Genomic DNA, 20,000 nt, shown 5'->3' on the forward strand with positions numbered 1-20,000 from the left:
TTTTTTTTCTCCCTCTCCTGTCTTTTTTTTTCCCTCTCCTGTCTTTTTTTTCCTCTCCTGTCTTTTTTTCCCTATCCTGTCTTTTTTTTGTCTTTTTTTCCTCTCCTGTCTTTTTTCTCCCTCTCCTGTCTTTTTTTTTCTCCCTCTCCTGTCTTTTTTTTCCCTATCCTGTCTTTTTTTTGTCTTTTTTTCCTCTCCTGTCTTTTTTCTCCCTCTCCTGTCTTTTTTCCCCCTCTCCTGTCTTTTTTTTCCTCTCCTGTCTTTTTTTTGGTCTTTTTTTCCTCTCCTGTCTTTTTTTTCCTCTCCTGTCTTTTTTTCCCCTCTCCTGTCTTTTTTTTCCTCTCCTGTCTTTTTTCCTCCTCTCCTGTCTTTTTTTTCCTCTCCTGTCTTTTTTTTCCCCTCTCCTGTCTTTTTTTTCCTCTCCTGTCTTTTTTTCCCTATCCTGTCTTTTTTCCTCCTCTCCTGTCTTTTTTTTCCTCTCCTGTCTTTTTCCCCCTCTCCTGTCTTTTTTTCCCCTCCTCTCCTGTCTTTTTTTTTGTCTTTTTTTCCCTTCTCCTGTCTTTTTTTGTTGTCTTTTTTTCCCTCTCCTGTCTTTTTTGTTGTCTTTTTTTCCCTCTCCTGTCTTTTTTTCCCTCTCCTGTCTTTTTTTTGGTCTTTTTTTCCCCTCTCCTGTCTTTTTTTTTGTCTTTTTTTTTTCCTCTCCTGTCTTTTTTTTTCCTCCTGTCTTTTTTTCCCTCTCCTTTCTTTTTTTTCCCCTCTCCTGTCTTTTTTTTTTTTCCTGTCTACCTCGTCCACCACTACCCTCGTCCTGAAACAACGTGTCCGATTGTGGCGCAGTCTTCACAACGAATGGCTGAGTGCCAGCACTGACCGGCAGTGTTTTCTTCCTCTTCTTCTTCTTCAGTCTTCCTCGTGGGCTGCAACTCCCACTGACACGCGGCGTTCACTCGTACGTACACGAGTGGGCTTTTACGTGAATGGCCGTCAGTTTTTAACCCCCCCGCCATGTAGGCAGCCACACTCCGTTTTCGGGGCTGTGCATCAGTGTTAGGTATGTTCTTCTTTCCGCATCACCCCACCGGAACGCTGACATGGATTACAGGATCTTTACGGTGCTTATTCAAGTTGATCTTCTGTTTGCGTCAGTATACAACACACGACGGAAGGGCCCAGGGTTCAGGAACAAACTGGTCCGATCTGCACACACTACTGAGGCCTATACTGACCCGGGGAGATCGGAAAAATCTCCACTGTGACCCTTTACCCACCAGGCGCCGTTACCGAGATTTGAACCCTGCATGGACCCGCGGCAGATCAAGCTGAAACTGAGTCCAATGCTTTAACCACTCCGCGGCTATTGAGTGTTTTAAACGAAAACACGTGGCGGCACTAGTTGACCCTCTTCCCACCAACAATCCCTTTTTCCATACCCCCGGGCCATCCCCGGGACGGGCCGTACCCCTTCTGTTTGTTTGCACCGCGTGGAACAGCGGCCGGAAGATCAAATCAGGGAGTACCGCACGTTAAAGATCCCTGATGAATCTCTGTGATCGGCGAGTCTGATGTTTGGAAAACATATAGGACCGGCATGACTGATGCCGCACCTCGGCTCTGCCGTCGGAAAACGCAGTATGTCTGCCTAACCGGTAGGAGGTGGAACGCTCATACAGACATATAGAACTGAGAGCTTTCTCAAAGTTCTAAATGAACTTAACACGGAGGATACGGAGCAAAAGTTGAAATCGATGTGATGATAACTGCACCGAAGAAAATTAATCATCGCTGACTTTTGATGACGTCAGTACGAACGTCTTGCTGATCGAATGTCGGCAGAATCCGTGATGTAAAACTGAAGCTGGTGGCTATCAGTATCAGGACTGCTTTGACTCTCTCTCTCTCTCTCTCTCTCTCTCTCTCTCTCTTTCTCTCTGTCTGTCTGTCTGTCATGTGTGTGTGTGTGTGTGTGTGTGTGTGTGTGTGTGTGTGTGTGTTTGCCATCAGAGTGTGCCTCACTGAGTGTCTGTGTGTGTGTCTGTGTCTGTGTCTCAGTGTGTGTCACACGGTTTCACCCTTTAATCCACCACATGATCCCCACCGACCCCACGACCTCCCACACCGCAACACACACACACACACACACACACACACACACACACACACACGGGCACACACACACACACACACACACACACACACACACACACGGGCACACACACACACACGGTGACACTGACACCCACCCACCCCCACCCCCACCCCCACACACACACGGGCACACACACACACACACACACACACACACACGCACACACACACACACACACACACACACACACACACACCGCACACACACACACACACACACACACACACACACACACACACACACACACACACACGCACACACACACACACACACTCTGACACCCAGTCACCACACACTGACACACACACACACACCGTGACACTGACACCGACACACACACACACACACACACACACACACACACACACACACACACACAAGGCTGACGCACGCACACCGTACACACAGAGCTGACTCACAGAGAGAGAGAGAGAGAGAGAGAGAGAGAGAGAGAGAGAGAGAGAGAGACAGAGACAGAGACAGAGACAGAGAGACAGAGACAGAGACAGAGAGAGAGAGAGAGAGAGAGAGAGAGAGAGAGAGAGAGAGAGTAATTTCTTTCCCTCCGGCCTCGATTTTTTTTCCGTACCCTCGTCAAATATCACTTAAAGTTAAAAGCCGTCAAAGAAAGAACACACTTGTGCTGAATCCCTTCAAAAAGACGCACGTCTCGGAAGCAAAGGGCGCTTACTCTGTCGTGTGCAACTTATTTTTGTTTTTTTCTTCCTCGTGTGTCCTTTTTTGTGGAAAAAATAATGTCTTTGGGAGAAAAATCGGTTTTGCATTATTTTTACCTCGTCAAAGATGGTTCACAATTAGAGTGACCTATATTTTGAACGAAGCCAGACGCTACGATTTTTTTTTACTACTTATTATTGTATTTGATTAAACTTTCTCAAATCTCCGTTCCATGATATGAATTCCCGCTTTTGGAAACGGAAAGTTGGGCTTTTCTGACAACACTAACAGACGACAGGAATAGAGTCAGTTACTTTCTTGGGTCATGAAACCTCCAACTTGTTCCCGTTGCAATACATCATATTTACTAGGGGGAGGTTAGTAATCAATTTTTGTTTGCAAAGGAAGTACATTCTTTTTTTTTTGAGGACTGTCAGTGGTGTAAAGAACGTGTCGTTAGTCGGTGGTTTCATATGTGGTTTCATTATTCGGTTTCAGAAACCGAAAGGAAAACATCCTCATGACAACCTTGAACATTCAGGCCACACACCATATTCACTCGTTTTGTTGAAATAATGAAATAATGGCATGGTTCATCCTCCCAAAAGGAGTGGAATTTGAATTACAAATCAGAAAGCGAAAGTAAATTGATTGTGGTAATCAATAAAATAAGATAAAATATTTCCCTCTCTTTTTTTTTACAGTCAACATTGACAAGCAAATATGTTTGTCATTGTTTGTGCATGCTTATTATGGCAATATTCACATTTCTTCACCTGTACTTTTACATTTATACAATGGAAAAAGTTGTAAACTGATAACCTTGTAATATATACCCACTGGCCTTCTTCGCATCTCCTAACAGGGAATGTAGAGTATAATTATATATTACAATATTATTTAAACAAATTTACAATTTTCCATCTTCGCAACGAAACTGAATGGAAAGAACACAGTGGAAGAAATGTGGATATTGCCCTAATTCTTTTTTGTTTGTTTCCATTATTCACCAAATTGAAATATGGACAATATTTTAGTACATTGGTTGTTCTGTATGCACATAAACACTGAGTTTCAAACACAAGCAGTCAGTACTTTTCTTGATAATTGAGATTGGAAAAATCTTCATCCATCACCAATTAACACTGCCGGAATTTGACCTCAAGCCTGGTACTCAGATTTCTCAAACAACACAAATGTCCAATTTTTTGTAATTAGTCAAAAGTTAACACATAAAGCTACATATTCTTTTGAAGTGGAGTAACATTATTAACCTTCCATTGGAGTTTGATGCCATCTAAAATAATGTTAACATTGTTCAATAAAGAATACAACTTTAATTTAAACATTGTGTGATTGATGGAAATAAAAGTCAAGTGATCAAGTCAGCTTACTGTTGCAGAATCAAGTTTTCAATGTTAAAGGTTTTAGGACCAAATCCCAGCAGCACATAGTGAGTGAAGTTGAAGGTTTATACAATCTTCCATTTAGATATACAGATATGCAAACTTGATCGTACTTTGATCCCCTTAATCAAGTTAATGTGAATATTTAAATGTCAGATATCAAATACACTTAATATAAACTGTTGTGTGGATCAGATAAACACTGAGTACCCTGTAATCTATTTTAAAGTTAAATTGGTTATGGAAACATGAAAAGTACCATAAGCCAGTCATGACACATAGTCATGAACAAACTGATGTTGTGGTGAACTAGAAAAGGAATAAGAACATGAACCTGGGTTAGTTTTCACCTCATTGGATGGGTCTGAAATTTTGCATTTGGGGAATGAACAAAATTAACAAAAATTGGCTTTTTCGGTTGTGGCAGGTCAACTAGTCTCACACCTATGCTTTTAAGATTGAAGGTTATGTGAGTTAAAGTCACCCATTGGACTACATTACTGTTTAATATATAAATGATATTACTCAACTGGAAAAAAAAAAGTCTGGCATTATAATTAATCACTTTTTTTTCTCAACGGAATTATGTATGTGAAATTTAGTCTACTCTCCCTGGGAAGAGTGCATTGTCGCAGTGCAGTACCACCCAATGTTTATTTTTTCTCCTTATAAGCATATTTGTTTTACTATCAAAGTGGATGATAAGTCACCATATAAAAAAGTTATATTTTTTGTACTTTAGCAAGAAAAGACAGAGGGAATATAAATCATCAATCCTGGGGTTTTGGTAGAATCTGATTCTGTTTTTACATTTCTGTATGTTGTAACTCTAGGAAATTCAAATTCTGGAGATGGTGCAAACTTGTGCCATTTTAAAAACCGAGGCTTATTTCTTGTATGCACACATACGCATACGAACGGACACACACACACACACACACACACACACACACACACACACACACTCGCACACACTCATACATATACACACTACATAACACTTTCATATTTTCAGATTTTAAGTCACGAATGACTAGTGAAATGAAGAGAGAATGATACAGACTTATCTCACATTATACCTTGGAAGGTGTTACATAGATTTAAGTGATGCTGGTCATGTTTTTTTTCCCCCAGAAAATGCTGTTGGTCAGAGGACCCAGCGGGACTATGGGAAATACCCACTGCTGTTGCACTGCGGTCACTCCTTCTGTGGGCCGTGTGTTCGCAAGTGTAAATCCACCCAGGAAGACATCCAGTGTCCCATGTGCCAGGTACCAGCACACAGGTTTCACTGCATACTGTTTGGGGTGGTGGTTATTTCTCCCTTGTTGAATGCACTCTGGTTTCATTGTGTACTGTGTGCAGGGTAGTTATTTCTCACTTGTTGAATGCACACAAGTTTCACTGTGTACTGTGTGCAGGGTGTTCGCATACAGGTTTCACTGTGTACTGTCTGCAGGGTGTTCGCATACAGGTTTCACTGTGTACTGTGTGTAGGGTGGTTATTTCTCCCTTGTTGAATGCACACAGGTTTCGCTGTGTACTGTGTGTAGGGTGGTTATTTCTCCCTTGTTGAACGCACACAGGTTTCACTGTGTACTGTGTGTTCTCCCTTGTTGAATGCAGACAGATTTCACAATGTACTGTGTGGTTGGGTGGTTATTCCTCCTATTTGCATGCACATAGGTTTCACTGTGTACTGTGTAGGGTGGTTATTTCCCTCTTGTTTCATGCACACAGGTTTCACTTTGTACTGTGTGTAGGGTGGTTATTTCTCACTTGTTTCATGCACACAGGTTTCACTGTGTACTGTGTGTGTAGGGTGGTTATTTCCCCCTTGTTGAATGCACACAGGTTTCACTGTGTTGTGGGGTGGTTATTTCTCATATTTTGCATGCACACAAGTTTTACAGCACAGTGTGTAGGGTGGCTATTTCCCCTTTGTTGCACACACACAGGTTTCACCTTGTACTGTGTAGGGTTGTTATTTCCCCCTAGGTGCACACACACAGGTTTCACTATGTACCGTGTAGGTATGGTTATTTCCCCCTCGTAGCATACACATAGGTTTCATGGCGTACTGTGTAGCGTAGTAATTTGTCCTTGTTGCACGCACACTGGTTTCACTTTGCACTGTGTAGGGTGGTTAATCCCCCCCCTTGTTTAACACACATAGGTTTCACTGTGTAGTGGGGTGGCTATTTCCCCCGTGTTTCCAGAGCCAGGGTGGGGGTGTTCAGTCAGAGGAAGTAATTGAGAGAGGGTGTGTATGCCTTCTGTGGTGGTGATGACGAGAGAGTGATCACACAGCAAGTGAAAGGGGAAGGATGTATGACTATGAACCAAGTGTGTGTGGGGGGGAGGGGGGGGGGCGAGGGGGGCACACTGTGTGTGAATGTTACTTTCTTGTATGTAGTCGGCTTGATATGACTTATATTTTCATATTTAAGTACAACTTAGTTTTTGTCATGTTTTTGTGTGCATTGGGCTGAAGTGTGGAATGAGAGATTGTGTGGTGTGAGCCTGTAGATGCTCAGATGATTTCCAGTCAAATGGATAAAGAAATACTGGATGTTTGATGCACTGTGGTATGGTTAAGATGGGAGAAGCCAGTAAATCAAGAGCACAGTTTTAATTGAGGGAAAATGGTAATCACCATAATGGTACTGTTTTATCATTTTATTTTAGCCATGGTAAAACTTGTACCATATGGGAGAATTAATCTTTAGACATTTCTTTCCTTTTTTTTTTTATACATAAAACAGGTGGTGAGTATAGATGTTTTTAAACATATAAATTGGTGTAATAATTCACTCATTGATCAATTTTAAAGAAATTCTGTAACACATTTTCATATGTATAGACATTTTTTTTTAATTTGTTTATTAAATATACACAGTTACACACTGGCATATACAGACATAGATGCAACTCCACATACATTTTTACACTCACACACACTCACACACACACACACACACACACACACACACACACACACACACACACAAAACACACACAACACACACACACACACACACACACACACACAATTGCACACACACAATCTCTCTTTCTCTGTTTCTTTCTGATTGTCTCTCTCTCTCTCTCTCTCTCTCTCTCTCTCTCTCTCTCTCTCTCTTTCACACACACACACACATACATACACACACACACACACTCACATACAGGCACAAATGCTTGCTTGCTTGCATGCATGCATGCATGCATACAGATGCACACACATACTTTCACACACACTCAAAACACACACACACACACACACACACACACACAGTTTCTCACAGTCTGCCTCTCACAAGAGCTTGCTGTTGTTAAATCTGTGGTTTGCTTTAATCTTCCTGCTTTGTTCTTAATTAGAATGTTTGTGCAACACACAGTGTCTCTCTGATACTTTGATTTTTTTTTCTTTCTCATCAACTCTTTGTATGTGTGTGTGCATGGTTCGAATTTAGCTCTCTTTTTTTTGAGTGCCAGTCGGGCACTCTGGACAAAACATTTGAGTGCCCAATTGTGGTGTTGGGTGCCAGCATAATAAAATGAAATAAAATCTTTGATTGAGTCATAATTTGCATTTGTGTCGATGTTTGGAAATCGCATTCAAAATGTCCACAGGCCTGAACCCTACGGGCCTGTTCTTTTAACATTGAAGATGAGAAACATCGTTCATCGCTAACATGCCATGAACGTCAACATCCAATCGCTGTCGTGCAAAGATGCTGCTCCACGAAGCGAACTGCAGCAGTTGACACTTTACATTTCGATCGACCACGTTCGAGCTTGCTTTCTTGGTGTGTCTTTTAATTAATTTTCTTTCACCTCTATCAATTTTTGAATGCCAACCGGGCACTCTCAACAGAAAATTTGTTGTGCCCGAGCCAACTTTTCATAGCATTTGCACCTGGGAACCCGCGTAATTTGAACCCTGGTGTGTGTGTGTGTGTGTGTGTGTGTGTGTGTGTTATTTTCCCCCTTTCCTTTTACCTGTGCATTGTGACAGCGGGTGGTTATGTATGTTGTGTGTTGTGATTTCCAGAAAAGGACCAGACAGGGCCCTAAGGGCATCAGTCCTGACCTGTACACCGTGGGTCTGATGTGGTCACGACGCATGCAGCTGGACCAGTGAGTTTGGGTCGACAGTGTGTGGCTTGATCTGCACACATCTACCTCTTTACTTGTACACTGTATTGTATCGTGTTGTGTTGTATCAGTTTTTGTCACAGACTTCTCTCTGTGTGAAATTGGGACTGCTCTCTCAGGGTAGAGTGGGTTGCCACAGCGCGGTGCCACCCTTTATGATTTCTTTTCTTCTTTTGTCATGTCTGCAGGTGTATCTGTTTTACTGTCAAAGTGGATTTTTCTACAGAAGGTTTGCCAAGGACAACCCTTTCATTGGTGTGGGTTCTTTTGCATGTGATAAGTCCATGCTGTGCATGGAACCTCGATTTATCATCTCATCTGAAAGAATAGCATCCAGACCACCACTCAAGATCTAGTAGAAGGGGTGACTGAAAATCCCAGACTGTGTACTGGACTCAAACTTGTAGACTCTTGCTTCTTTTCGATGTGCAATGCCAGTAGGCCACCCCTATAACGGTTATTTTTCAGCCAGGTGGCGACTTTGGATACTTGTGTACATGTTTCAGGGATCTTGACTTGTTGCTGGTTTCTTGTGAAACATATGAACATGGTATTGTCATCAAGTACCAGAGGGAGATTTCAGAAAACAAGTTTGATGGTTATTTTGTTTAAAGTTGTGTGAAGAATAGAAGAAAGTAATGTAGACTTTATTTCACATAAAAGGTTTACATGCTGTTTGTGTTTTTGCACATCACAAATATATGCAGGTCATACCTTAACTACTTGCATTGATGGAAATGTGTTAATGTGGGGAATGGCAAATAAATAATGATTCCTGTTACACGTGTGGTTTTCAGACTGAGCGACAAGATCTTTGCTGGCAGAACAAAGGACAGGAAAAAGCCGACAGCCTCTGGAGACGCTGCCAAGAAAGGTCAGTGTGATGTGACATTTTGTCTGGCAGACCAGCCATGGGTAGTTTCAGTGAGGTGTCAGTGATGTCCCATTTTCTTTTCAGGCTTGAGTTGGTCACATGCGCTTTCCAGGTCCACCCTTCCACACACACCCTTCCTCCCACCCTCCCTGGGGATACCTTTGGCTCTTTGAGTATACTATGATAATAGTATACCCAGTAACAATGGTGATTATGTGCGTGTTCTGTTTTTTAATCCACGTAATATGCATATGTACCTATCCGTTATTTGCTGGGACCAGAATGCAACACTGTTGTCTGTTATACTGAGCTTTTTGTTGTTTTTGTTGTCTTCCCTTTGCTGTTGTTATTATCTGTTTGTAAAAATGTGTTTCTGCCCTTTATATGATGTGATAATTGAATAAGAAATGTTTCTTATTCAATTATCCCTACCTTCAGGAAAATCTGGGCTAGTAATTTCCTCTTTTCTGTCACCTTCTTAATTTCTTTTATTTTTTTCTCATCTCTTCCTTTCTTATTCTTTGCCTATCTGGTTAATTCATGTTTTGTTGTTTTTCTAGAAAGTCTTGAATATTTTGTGTCTTGTTCTGGACTTGATAATTGGGCACTCTCAGCATGTTGTATTCTTTTTTGTGCCTAGAATGTTTAAAGTGCATGATGGCTATTTTCTTATTTTGTATGTGTGTTATTGTGCATAATTTTCTGTATTGTTTAAAATCTTATTTATGTCCAGATTCAGTGTTTTCAGGTTAATCTTTTTTTTTCTTTTTTTTCCAAGTCATCTGACTGGAAATTGGAGAAGGCATTGCAGAATTGGTAAGGCGTTGGACGGGCGCAATAGCCGAGTGGTTAAAGCGTTGGACTGTCAATCTGAGGGTCCCGGGTTCAAATCACGGTGACGGCGCCTGGTGGGTAAAGGGTGGAGATTTTTACGATCTCCCAGGTCAAATATGTGCAGACCTGCTAGTGCCTGAACCCCCTTCATGTGTATATGCAAGCAGAAGATCAAATACGCACGTTAAAGATCCTGTAATCCATGTCAGCGTTCGGTGTGTTATGGAAACAAGAACATACCCAGCATGCACACCCCCGAAAACGGAGTATGGCTGCCTGCATGGCGGGGTAAAAACGGTCATACACGTGAAAGCCCACTCGTGTGCATACGAGTGAACGCAGAAGAAGAAGGTAAGGCGTTGGACTTGTGATCCTGTGTTCACCAGTGATCAGGGTTCTGGGCCCTGCATCAGCATGGTGCTGGGTCTTTGGGACAGGCATGTTACTCTTGATTTTCCTCACCCCACCCATGTGTGAGTGGGTACCTGACTTCACATGGGTACCTGACTTCACATGGGGAAGGTTTAAAACAGCAGGAGAGGATTGGGCCCTGCCTTCCTGTGCTGCGCCCTGGACACAGTGGATGTGAAATCACTGCACCAGTGCCCATGAAAGACCATGGGACCTGAAACCTTTCTAATGTTCATGTTCAGATTCTTGTAATGATTACTTTTAGTTGGGTTTTTTTTTTCATGGTCTGATGAGAAATTGAAGGAATGGTCAACATCAGAGGCATGTCCATGGTTTATGTTCTTGAATGTGACTGAACTTGTGCGTAATTTGCTTTTCTGGGTTTTTCTTTTGTTTGTTTTATTGTTTTTTGTTTGTTTATGTTCTGTGGAATTAATATTTACATTTTTCAGCACTGATATGGCCCAGTATAGTTGAATGGGCTATAACTATAAGCAACGGAAGATGACGGAGATGAGTTCTGTTCCATGTGTTGGAAGTGGAACCATTTGTCTGTAACGATGAGGTAAAAAAAACAAAAACAAAGAGAATAACTTTTCTTTATGATATCACAAAGAGAAATTGCATCAGGTGCAGCAAAACAAAGATAGAAATTGCCCAACGCTTATACACACAAGTTACCTGTGATCTGCTTGTGAAACTGTAATGTCATGAAGTGAGCAGTGTTTTGTGATGTGTGTGTGTGTCAGGCACAAACTGTGTGGAGTGCCAGACGTCTGCCCACTGCCAGTGCCTCAAGTGTGACAGCGTTCTGTGCATCTTCTGCTTTGACAGGGTAACTCCACTTCCCACTCTCACTCCACTCGCATATGCATCTATATTCACACGCTTTAAGTCTGAGAAGTATGTGAGTATGAATGCGTATATATGATTGAATATGATTATTTACTTTAGTAACTCTTCTTACTTTAGCATGCTGCATTTTATGACAGATGTATGTGGATATATGAATGTGTGTCTTGGCTTTATGTAATTGTTAGATTGAGTATTAAAATGGTGATGCGCACATCATTCAAAAAAAAAAAATCTGTTTGCTCCATTTTATTGTTTTAAAGTTGTTTTGTATTTGTTTATCTATTTATTTTGATTTTGTATTCACACAGTTTACATCACTGAGCATGGTATGTATGATATTAGTTCATCCAGCATAAAAGCATATACAGCATAAACATTTTGACCCCAATCAGCACTTCATTATGTCAGATCTGTGACGTGTGATTTCATCTTTCTTTTTGTGACCAGTTTTGGAACAGTTGATGACTTTGCCTATCAGTTGAGCTGCTGATGTAAAGCTGAATTATGCAGCAGCTTAAACCTTTGCTGGCTGTTGCTTTTGACTACACACGGAAGCTCATGTGGGTCGTCCACGACCCATACCTTTTAAAGAGACAAAAACCTGTATATTCCTCGAAAGCTTGTGTGGGTCGTGCACGACCCATACTTTGTAAAGAGACGAAAACCAGTATATTCCTCCAAAGCTTATAACAAAATATAGAAAAGGAAAACATATCGTAACAACTGATTACACACACATGCGCTCGCACACGCACACACAGACTCACACAAACACATACACTCAGAAGAAACACATGCTTATGCATTCACACACACACACACATTTTGTATTTGTATTTGTATTTCTTTTTATCACAACAGATTTCTCTGTGTGAAATTCGGGCTGCTCTCCCCAGGGAGAGCGTGTCGCTACACTACAGCGCCACCCCCTTTTTTTTTTTTTTCCCCTGCGTGCAGTTTTATTTGTTTTTCCTGTCAAAGTGGATTTTTGTACAGAATTTGGCCAGGAACAACCCTTTGGTTGCCATGGGTTCTTTTACGTGCGCTAAGTGCATGCTGCACACGGGACCTCGGTTTATCGTCTCATCCGAATGACTAGCGTCCAGACCACCACTCATGGTCTAGTGGAGGGGGAGAAAATATCAGCGGCTGAGCCGTGATTCGAACCAGCGTGCTCAGATTCTCTCACTTCCTAGGTGGACGCGTTACCTCTAGGCCATCACTCCACAAACACACTCACACGCACACACAACTGATCACACACACAAACGCATAACACCACATGCACATACATACAAACCCTACTTATGCACACACAGATAGATAGATAGATAGAGAGAGAGAGACTGAGACAGGGAGAGAGAGAGAGAGAGAGATATGACTCATAGCATCCTATTCACACACAATCAAAGATATTCAGTCACACAGGTACATGCTGTTAGAGAAAGGGATGGAAGGGGGTTATAGCTGAAGACAGGCGAAAGGGACGGGGGGAGGAGGGGGGGGGTAGAGGGAGAGTAGTGGGGTAGTGAGGCTATTGAAAGTAAAACTTCTTTATTTTCCTTCACTAATTGCAAATTAAACTTTCTGAAATCACTATTAAAAAGGTATGGGTTGTGCATGACCCACACGAGTTTTCGAGGGGTGACCATGTTTTTTCCTCTTTAAAAAGCATGGGTCATACACAAGCGACCGTGTGTAGTTAAAACGCCACCTTTAATTACTCATTAACTAATTAATGAATTTTTTTTCATTTTTTGGCAAAAGTTGGCCTTTTAGGTGTAGGAAGCATTTCTGAAATTTCGTAGAAAAATATTAAGAATTGGCTGAGATATTTGTGTTTTTGTACCCTTCTGGGTCATGTACGACCCACGATAGCCAGCGAAGGTTAAAGGAAAAGGTGGTTATTACAAAATTATTGTTTTTGTGTTTTCACTCAGATGAATTGGTGAGCACAGGTAGAGTATCAGTCATGCTTACTTTGTAACCATTGAGCAAACCACAAGATGTCCAAAACAGGGTTGTAGTGACAGTAAGGGTTAGGCCCCATATGTTTTATGGAAAAAAAAAACTTCTGCTGTTTAAGACATGAATATAGGTCTTGGACATAATCATTAAGTTGATATGTACATTCTGCTTTACCAATGTGTAGATGATGTGCCGCATTCTACTTACTGTTGCTTAGACGATGTGCACATTCTACTTTACTGTTACTATGACATTGTACACATTCTACTTTAATGTTGTGTTAACTTTGTGCACATTATACTTTGCTGTTGCTTTGATAATGTGTACATTCCTCTTTACTGTTATTTTGACATTGTACACATTCTACTTTCATGTTGTGTAACATTGTGCACATAATACTTTAATGCTGCTTAGATGATGTGAACATTCTACTATACTGTTGCTTACACTGCCTTGGCTGCCCAACAATGTAAGTTGGCAGAAAAATTAGTTTATGAAAGGCACAGAAAGGGGTTAAAAAAATTATTATAAAAAAAAAAAGCACCCACCAATATACATTCTTAGGTGTGTAGTACCAAATAGATAAGACTTGGGGGTACACACCTCTTTGTGTGTGTGTGTGAGTGAGTGATTATGTGTGTGAGACTGAATGAGTGAGTGTGTGTGTGTGTGAGTGTGCATGTGTGTGTGTGTGTGATTCTGGTATCATCATGTACCACAGTGTGTGTGTTTGTGTGTGTGTGTGTGTTCAGGTGCACTCCAGTTCGCACAGTCTGGCCAAGCACCAGCCCTCACCACTGGAGGAAGGGGGGCCACTGGCAGACAGGTGAGGATGGGGCACAGCCAGTGTCTGGTCTGTGGTACCGGGGAGTGTGGGGTGGAGGGTAGAGCTGCCATCTATCTCTGTCTGTCTCTCCCTCTCTGTTTCTCCCTCTCTCTGTGTGTCTCTGTCTCCTTCTCTTTCTCTGTCTTTCTCTCTCTTTCTTTCTGTCTCTCTCTCTCTCTCTCTCTCACCTCCAGTATTTGTTTCTCATCGTTTTCTGTCTTACGTTCACATGCAAACTTGCTTTTTGTGCCAGTGTGTCTGAGCAACTCCGGGAATACGTGTTGGCTTTCAGATATCTTTGAGATATCTCAGAGATCTTACAGTACAGGGGATGTGTTTTCAGGTGTCTTTTGCCAGGTCATGTGTGAAGGGAGACTGGTGTGTATGTGTGTGTGTGTTAGTGTGTGTCTGTGTGTGTGTGACAGCTGAAGCAGAGGTGCACTGACTGTGCTTTGCAGACTGCTGCTGCACAAAAGATCACGGGCACGGAACTGCACCACTCACGAGCACTGTCAGATTGAGTACTTCTGTAACCAGGACAACCAGCCCATCTGCTCCCGTTGTGTCATTGTCGGCGACCACAAAGGTCACGATGTACAGACACTTGAGGAAAAGGTGTGTGGGTGTTTGTTCATTTGTTATTTAGTTTAACGTCTTTTCACTGTAAGTGATATTAGGTGAGGGTAGGAAAAAAATCGAGGGGAAGGGGGAAAGAAATTACTGTGTACGCATGCAAGTAAGTGAAAGTGTGGGTGCATGCATGTTTGCGCGTGTGCAGCAGCAGTGTGTGTGTGTGTGTGTGCGTGTGTGTGCATATCTGTGTGTGTACATCTATGCATGTGTGTTTGTGTGTGTGTGTGTGTGTGTGTGCCTGGCCACATTGCTGCTGCATTTGTGTGTCTGCCATTGGGCTGCGTTCTCATCTCTGGAGTCACTGACGTCTTCATTATTTGCAATGGACTCCGTGATGTATGCGTGCACATGTGTGTGTGTGTGTACAAATGTGTGCGTATGCATCGTGTGTACCTTTGTGTTTGCATCCTGTCATGAGTAAGTATGTGTATAGATGAAGAGTACTGAGAGGGAGAGAGAGAAATAATGTCACATATTATGTCATGACGCTGCTCCCTCATCAGTTGAGTTCACCCAGTGCACGGACTGAATCCTTGCACACCTTCATGTCTCTGCTCACAGTGTGTCATTAGTCTGGCTTCCTTTGCTGGGTGTCTGTCTACAGGATGATACATGGGACTGGGAAGGGACAGTCTAGAGCAACAGCACAGTAGTACTGTATCTTATGGTTTCAGTTTCAGTAGCTCAAGGAGGCGTCACTGCGTTCGGGCAAATCCATGTGCGCTGCACCACATCTGCCAAGCAGATGCCTGACCAGCAGCATAACCCAACGCGCTTAGTCAGGCCTTGAGAAAAAAAAGGGGGTGAATAAATAATAGATGAATACATAAAAAATAAAAAATAACCACTACCACTACTAATAATATAAGGCACAAAAACTTGATGAAGTCAACTATAAGCGTACATAAATGTATGTTGTATGTTATGGACGTGAAGGAGATACTTTTATTTCCTCAGTTTCCACCCATGCTTCTTGATGATGCTGTGTCGAATGCATGGTTGAAAGCTGTCGAAAGGCTGTGGTGAATTGGGATTGTATCAAGGTTGATTTGAACCCAGAAGTTGTGTTGGTGAAGGTTCTGTAGTCACTTAAAGTCATGATAGAGATTTTTTTTGTGTGTGTGTGTGTAAAAGGGTACATTTTGTACCCATTGTTTTCTCACCCCCCACCAACCCCCTCCCCTCCACCCTGCGCTGATCCCTGGTCATTCACTGACTGGCTGGAGGCTCTGTGTGTTCCCACAGAACAAAGAATCTCTGTCTGAAATGGAGCCAGCCATGGTGGGAGTGCAGGAGACCATCTGGAGACTGGAGAAGGCAGAACAGGTCAGTGCCACCCATGGTGGGTGAGGAGTTGGTGGGTTTGTGCATGTGTGTGGGTGTGTGAAGCATGGATGAGTGGGTGGGTGTGTGTTTGAGTGTGTCAGTTACATTCAAGAGACTTTATTGTCTGTTTCAGACAATTGAAACAGAAAATTTTGTTTTGGCTCATTCAAATGCTTGTCATCAGATATGTGAGTGAAATAAAAACAAGTGAATAGCCTGTACATCTGTTCTTGAGTACTAAAACATTCAAGTGAAGAAAAAATAGAACATTTAAGACACATATGAAAATTAAAAACACCACCACCAAAACAACAAAAAATCTGTACACCCTCGATATCTGTGTTGTATATATACATATATCAATCATCATGTGAAAGGGAAACATTCAGGGAAAAAAACATGCCATTTTAAGGTACTAGTGAAATGAAATATATATTTAAAAATGAATAACCCCTGCACCCCTTTGATTTGCTTCCTGTGCTTCTGAAGTTCCGGTTACGAAACCTACTATGCCCATGTTCGTTGAATTCAGGCAGAATCATCTTTTCTTTTTTTTTTTTTCTTTTTTTTGTCTTTTCTTTTTCTTTTTTTTTGCGGGTTTTGAACAAATTTAATGCTCACAGACTATCAAAAAAAACAAAACAAAAAAAATCATACTCATGCACAAAATGGACAAAGCACGAACACATCTATATCGGGGGCAAATCTGACTATCCCCCTCACCACCACCACTCCCCCACACACAGCCACCACCCCCACGCATGACATTCAATATGCAATCAGCCACAGTGGTATTACCTGAACTACCCGTTGATATAATTATTCCCCCTCTCACTCCTTCCTTCTCATCTTTCTACGCGGGGCTTTTCCGTACATAAAATTGAACACGGATCTTTTTTCTTTTCTTTTTTCTTTTGTCTTTTCTTTCTTTTCGGGACGATGGCAGAATCTTCTTCTGTTTGCTGCCCTATCTTTTTGACAAACAGCTGGGGACAAAACATCTCACAGTAGGGACTTAACATCAAACAGCAGTCTGCCTTGTGGGGTTTGAACCATCATCTGCCTAGTTAGTCCAGGGTGCTGACCAGTTACCTCTGTGATTGGTCTACTTTGTTTAGCTTTTATCAGTGCTGTCACGTCTGTCTTCATCACACACCCATGGTTAAGAAGATCCAGAGGAGCACCCAGGTTATTTAATGGATATTATCAGTGTGAACTTTTCCTGCGTAGTTACATGTCTGATAGTTTTGGTAACTGAGGTGGAGAGCCAAGGCCTGACACAGGCAGCAGCCTACAGAGATATTTGGTGCTCCCTTGTCATTGCCTCAGAGCATCAGATTGTGCAGACAGGACTGGAGGAATAGTTTGATTCTCTTTACAGGTGATACATTGCCCTTTGTGTGTGTGTGTGTGTGTATGGTGTGTGAGTGTATGGTGTGTGATGTGTATGGTGTGTGTGTATTTGTATTTGTATTTCTTTTTATCACAACAGATTTCTCTGTGTGAAATTCGGGCTGCTCTCCCCAGGGAGAGCGTGTCGCCATGCTACAGCGCCACCCGTTTTTTTTTTTTGTATTTTTTCCTGTGTGCAGTTTTATTTGTTTTTCCTATTGAAGTGGATTTTTCTACAGAATTTTGCCAGGAACAACCCTTTTGTTGCCGTGGGTTCTTTTACGTGCGCTAAGTGCATGCTGCACACGGGACCTCGGTTTATCGTCTCATCCGAATGACTAGCGTCCAGACCACCACTCAAGGTCTAGTGGAGGGGGAGAAAATTTCGGGGGCTGTGCCGTGATTCGAACCAGCGCGCACAGATTCTCTCGCTTCCTTGGCGGACGTGTTACCTCTAGGCCATCACTCCACATGTATGTATGGGTGATGTGTGTGTGGTGTGTGTGTGTGTGTATGGTGTGTGTGTGTGTGTGTGTATGGTGTGTGTGTGTGTGTGTGTGTGTGTGTGTGCAGGTGATCAGTAACGTGATGCCCATGGCACAGGTAGACACCAACAGCCTGTTGGACGAGGTGCAACTTCATTTCCAGGGGCTGCACTCTTTGCTGCAAGCCAGGTCAGATATGTCTGTGGTCAGAAATGTAAACTGAATAATTTTTTTGTTGTTGTTTTTTCATGGGGTCAAAAGTATCTGAATTTGTTGTGAAATGGTATCCATACAAAAAGCTTGTTGAAGACAACCTGTGATGTTGATTGTTTTATTGAAAAGATGTGTTGTACTTGTACTCCGTTATATCTTATATGTGTGACTGTCTTGATGCCAGTATTGTTGCTTTTGTATGTGTACTGAAGATTTAATTGCTCCTGTTGAACGAATTATCTTGTGACATATCTGTTGTCTATTATTATTATATATCTGTATCTCTCTCTCTCTCTCTCTTTCTCTGTGTGTGTGTGTGTGTGTGTGTAGATTTAGAATAATATATATATGTATATATCGACAAGTGATGCAGACATTCTCAAAGTTGCTATTTCCTTCATAATATGCACATATTCATCCGTTACATACTGTGACGAGTTTCTAATGCAACAGTGTTGTCTGCAGCACTGAGTTTCTTTTTGTTCTTACTTTCTTTGTTATCTGTTGCCCGTGAAATGTATTTCTGTTCTTTATACATTGTAATTATTGAATAGAATATAATAATAATAATAATAATAATAATGGATACTTATGTAGCACACTATCCAGAAATCTGCTCTAGGTGCTTTACAAAAACGCTTTTGTTAACATAAAACATCATATCTATGTTACATACACACACCAAAATGTGACTACACACACACACACACACACACACACACACTGCATACATACATTTTAACATACATGTTTATCTAACAGCTACCCTAACACTTACGCACACATAGGCAGGCACAAACTTACATAAACAAACATCTAACAAATGAAAAAAAATCTTTGTTCTGCCATGGGTCAGAAGTGGGTTTTTCTTATCTGGCATCTTCTTTTTTATTTATTTGCTCATTTTTTGTGTGGGGTTGTGTGGATGGGAATGGCAGACATAACTACGATCCTGATTTGTCAGTATTTGTTCAGGAAAACCAACCAAAATATTCTCTGCATTACAAAATTATTGAAAAGTATGCGTCACTGCGTTCAGAAAAATCCATATAAGCTACACTGCATTTGCTAAGCAGATGCCTGAGGGCAGCATATCCCAACGCACTTATCAGGCCTTGAATGCATGCATATATATTTGTTAAGGTATACGTATGATAGTGGATTTCTTCTACAGAATTTGGCCAGAGGACTTTTTTTTGTTGCCATGGGTCCTTTTCCTGTGCACCAGGTGCATGCTGTACACGGGACCTTGGTTTATCATCTGATTGGAATGACCTGATGCTCAGTTTGATTTTCCAGTCAAACTTTGAAGAAAGGGCGATAGCGAGAATCAAACTCAGACCCTTTCAGACATTGCATTGGCAGATAAGTGTCTTAACCGTTCTGCCACCTTCCTTCCTGTTGCGGGATGAGTGTGGCACACAGCAGTGAGGCAAAATCAGCTCCAGTGTTGTCTGCGTGATGAAATCAGAGCTTTTGTTGTTGGTTTTTTTTGGTCTGTATATGTGCTGTTCTGTGACTGTGAGCAAATGTGACATGGTGTTAACTCTCTCCGGACAAAGGAATGCTCACGCATTCCTACACAAAACGTATTCGGATTCAGACGAAGGAATGGAATAGCATTCTCCGAAAGTAAAATTCCATCATGCGCTGTACACGTGATTTTGTGATTAGCCAAGCAGAGTGCGCTATTCTGGGTCACTCCACAATCGAACAGTATGATTGGTCAGCCTGGGATGTGTGGCCTGTCTCGCACACACGCTGACAAAGTCACTGACTGGTCGTCTGCTCG

The 20,000-nt window shown here is 41.9% G+C and overlaps 1 protein-coding gene across 1 annotated transcript in view; it reads left to right on the forward strand.

Moving 5' to 3' along the window:
- The first annotated feature begins 2,868 nt into the window (after positions 1–2,868).
- The window catches only part of LOC143283047 (RING finger protein 17-like), a 127,438-nt gene continuing 110,306 nt past the window's right edge, over positions 2,869–20,000 (forward strand). The window contains exons 1-9 of the mRNA XM_076589052.1: positions 2,869–3,201; positions 5,365–5,501; positions 8,288–8,373; positions 9,189–9,265; positions 11,260–11,345; positions 14,086–14,159; positions 14,618–14,774; positions 16,038–16,118; positions 18,084–18,184. Of these exons, the coding sequence (XP_076445167.1) occupies positions 3,150–3,201; positions 5,365–5,501; positions 8,288–8,373; positions 9,189–9,265; positions 11,260–11,345; positions 14,086–14,159; positions 14,618–14,774; positions 16,038–16,118; positions 18,084–18,184 (851 nt within the window). The 5' untranslated portion in view covers positions 2,869–3,149. The remainder of the gene's footprint in view (positions 3,202–5,364; positions 5,502–8,287; positions 8,374–9,188; positions 9,266–11,259; positions 11,346–14,085; positions 14,160–14,617; positions 14,775–16,037; positions 16,119–18,083; positions 18,185–20,000) is intronic.

Source organism: Babylonia areolata, chromosome 6 (assembly GCF_041734735.1).
Source record: "Babylonia areolata isolate BAREFJ2019XMU chromosome 6, ASM4173473v1, whole genome shotgun sequence".
Lineage (NCBI taxonomy): Eukaryota > Metazoa > Mollusca > Gastropoda > Neogastropoda > Buccinidae > Babylonia > Babylonia areolata.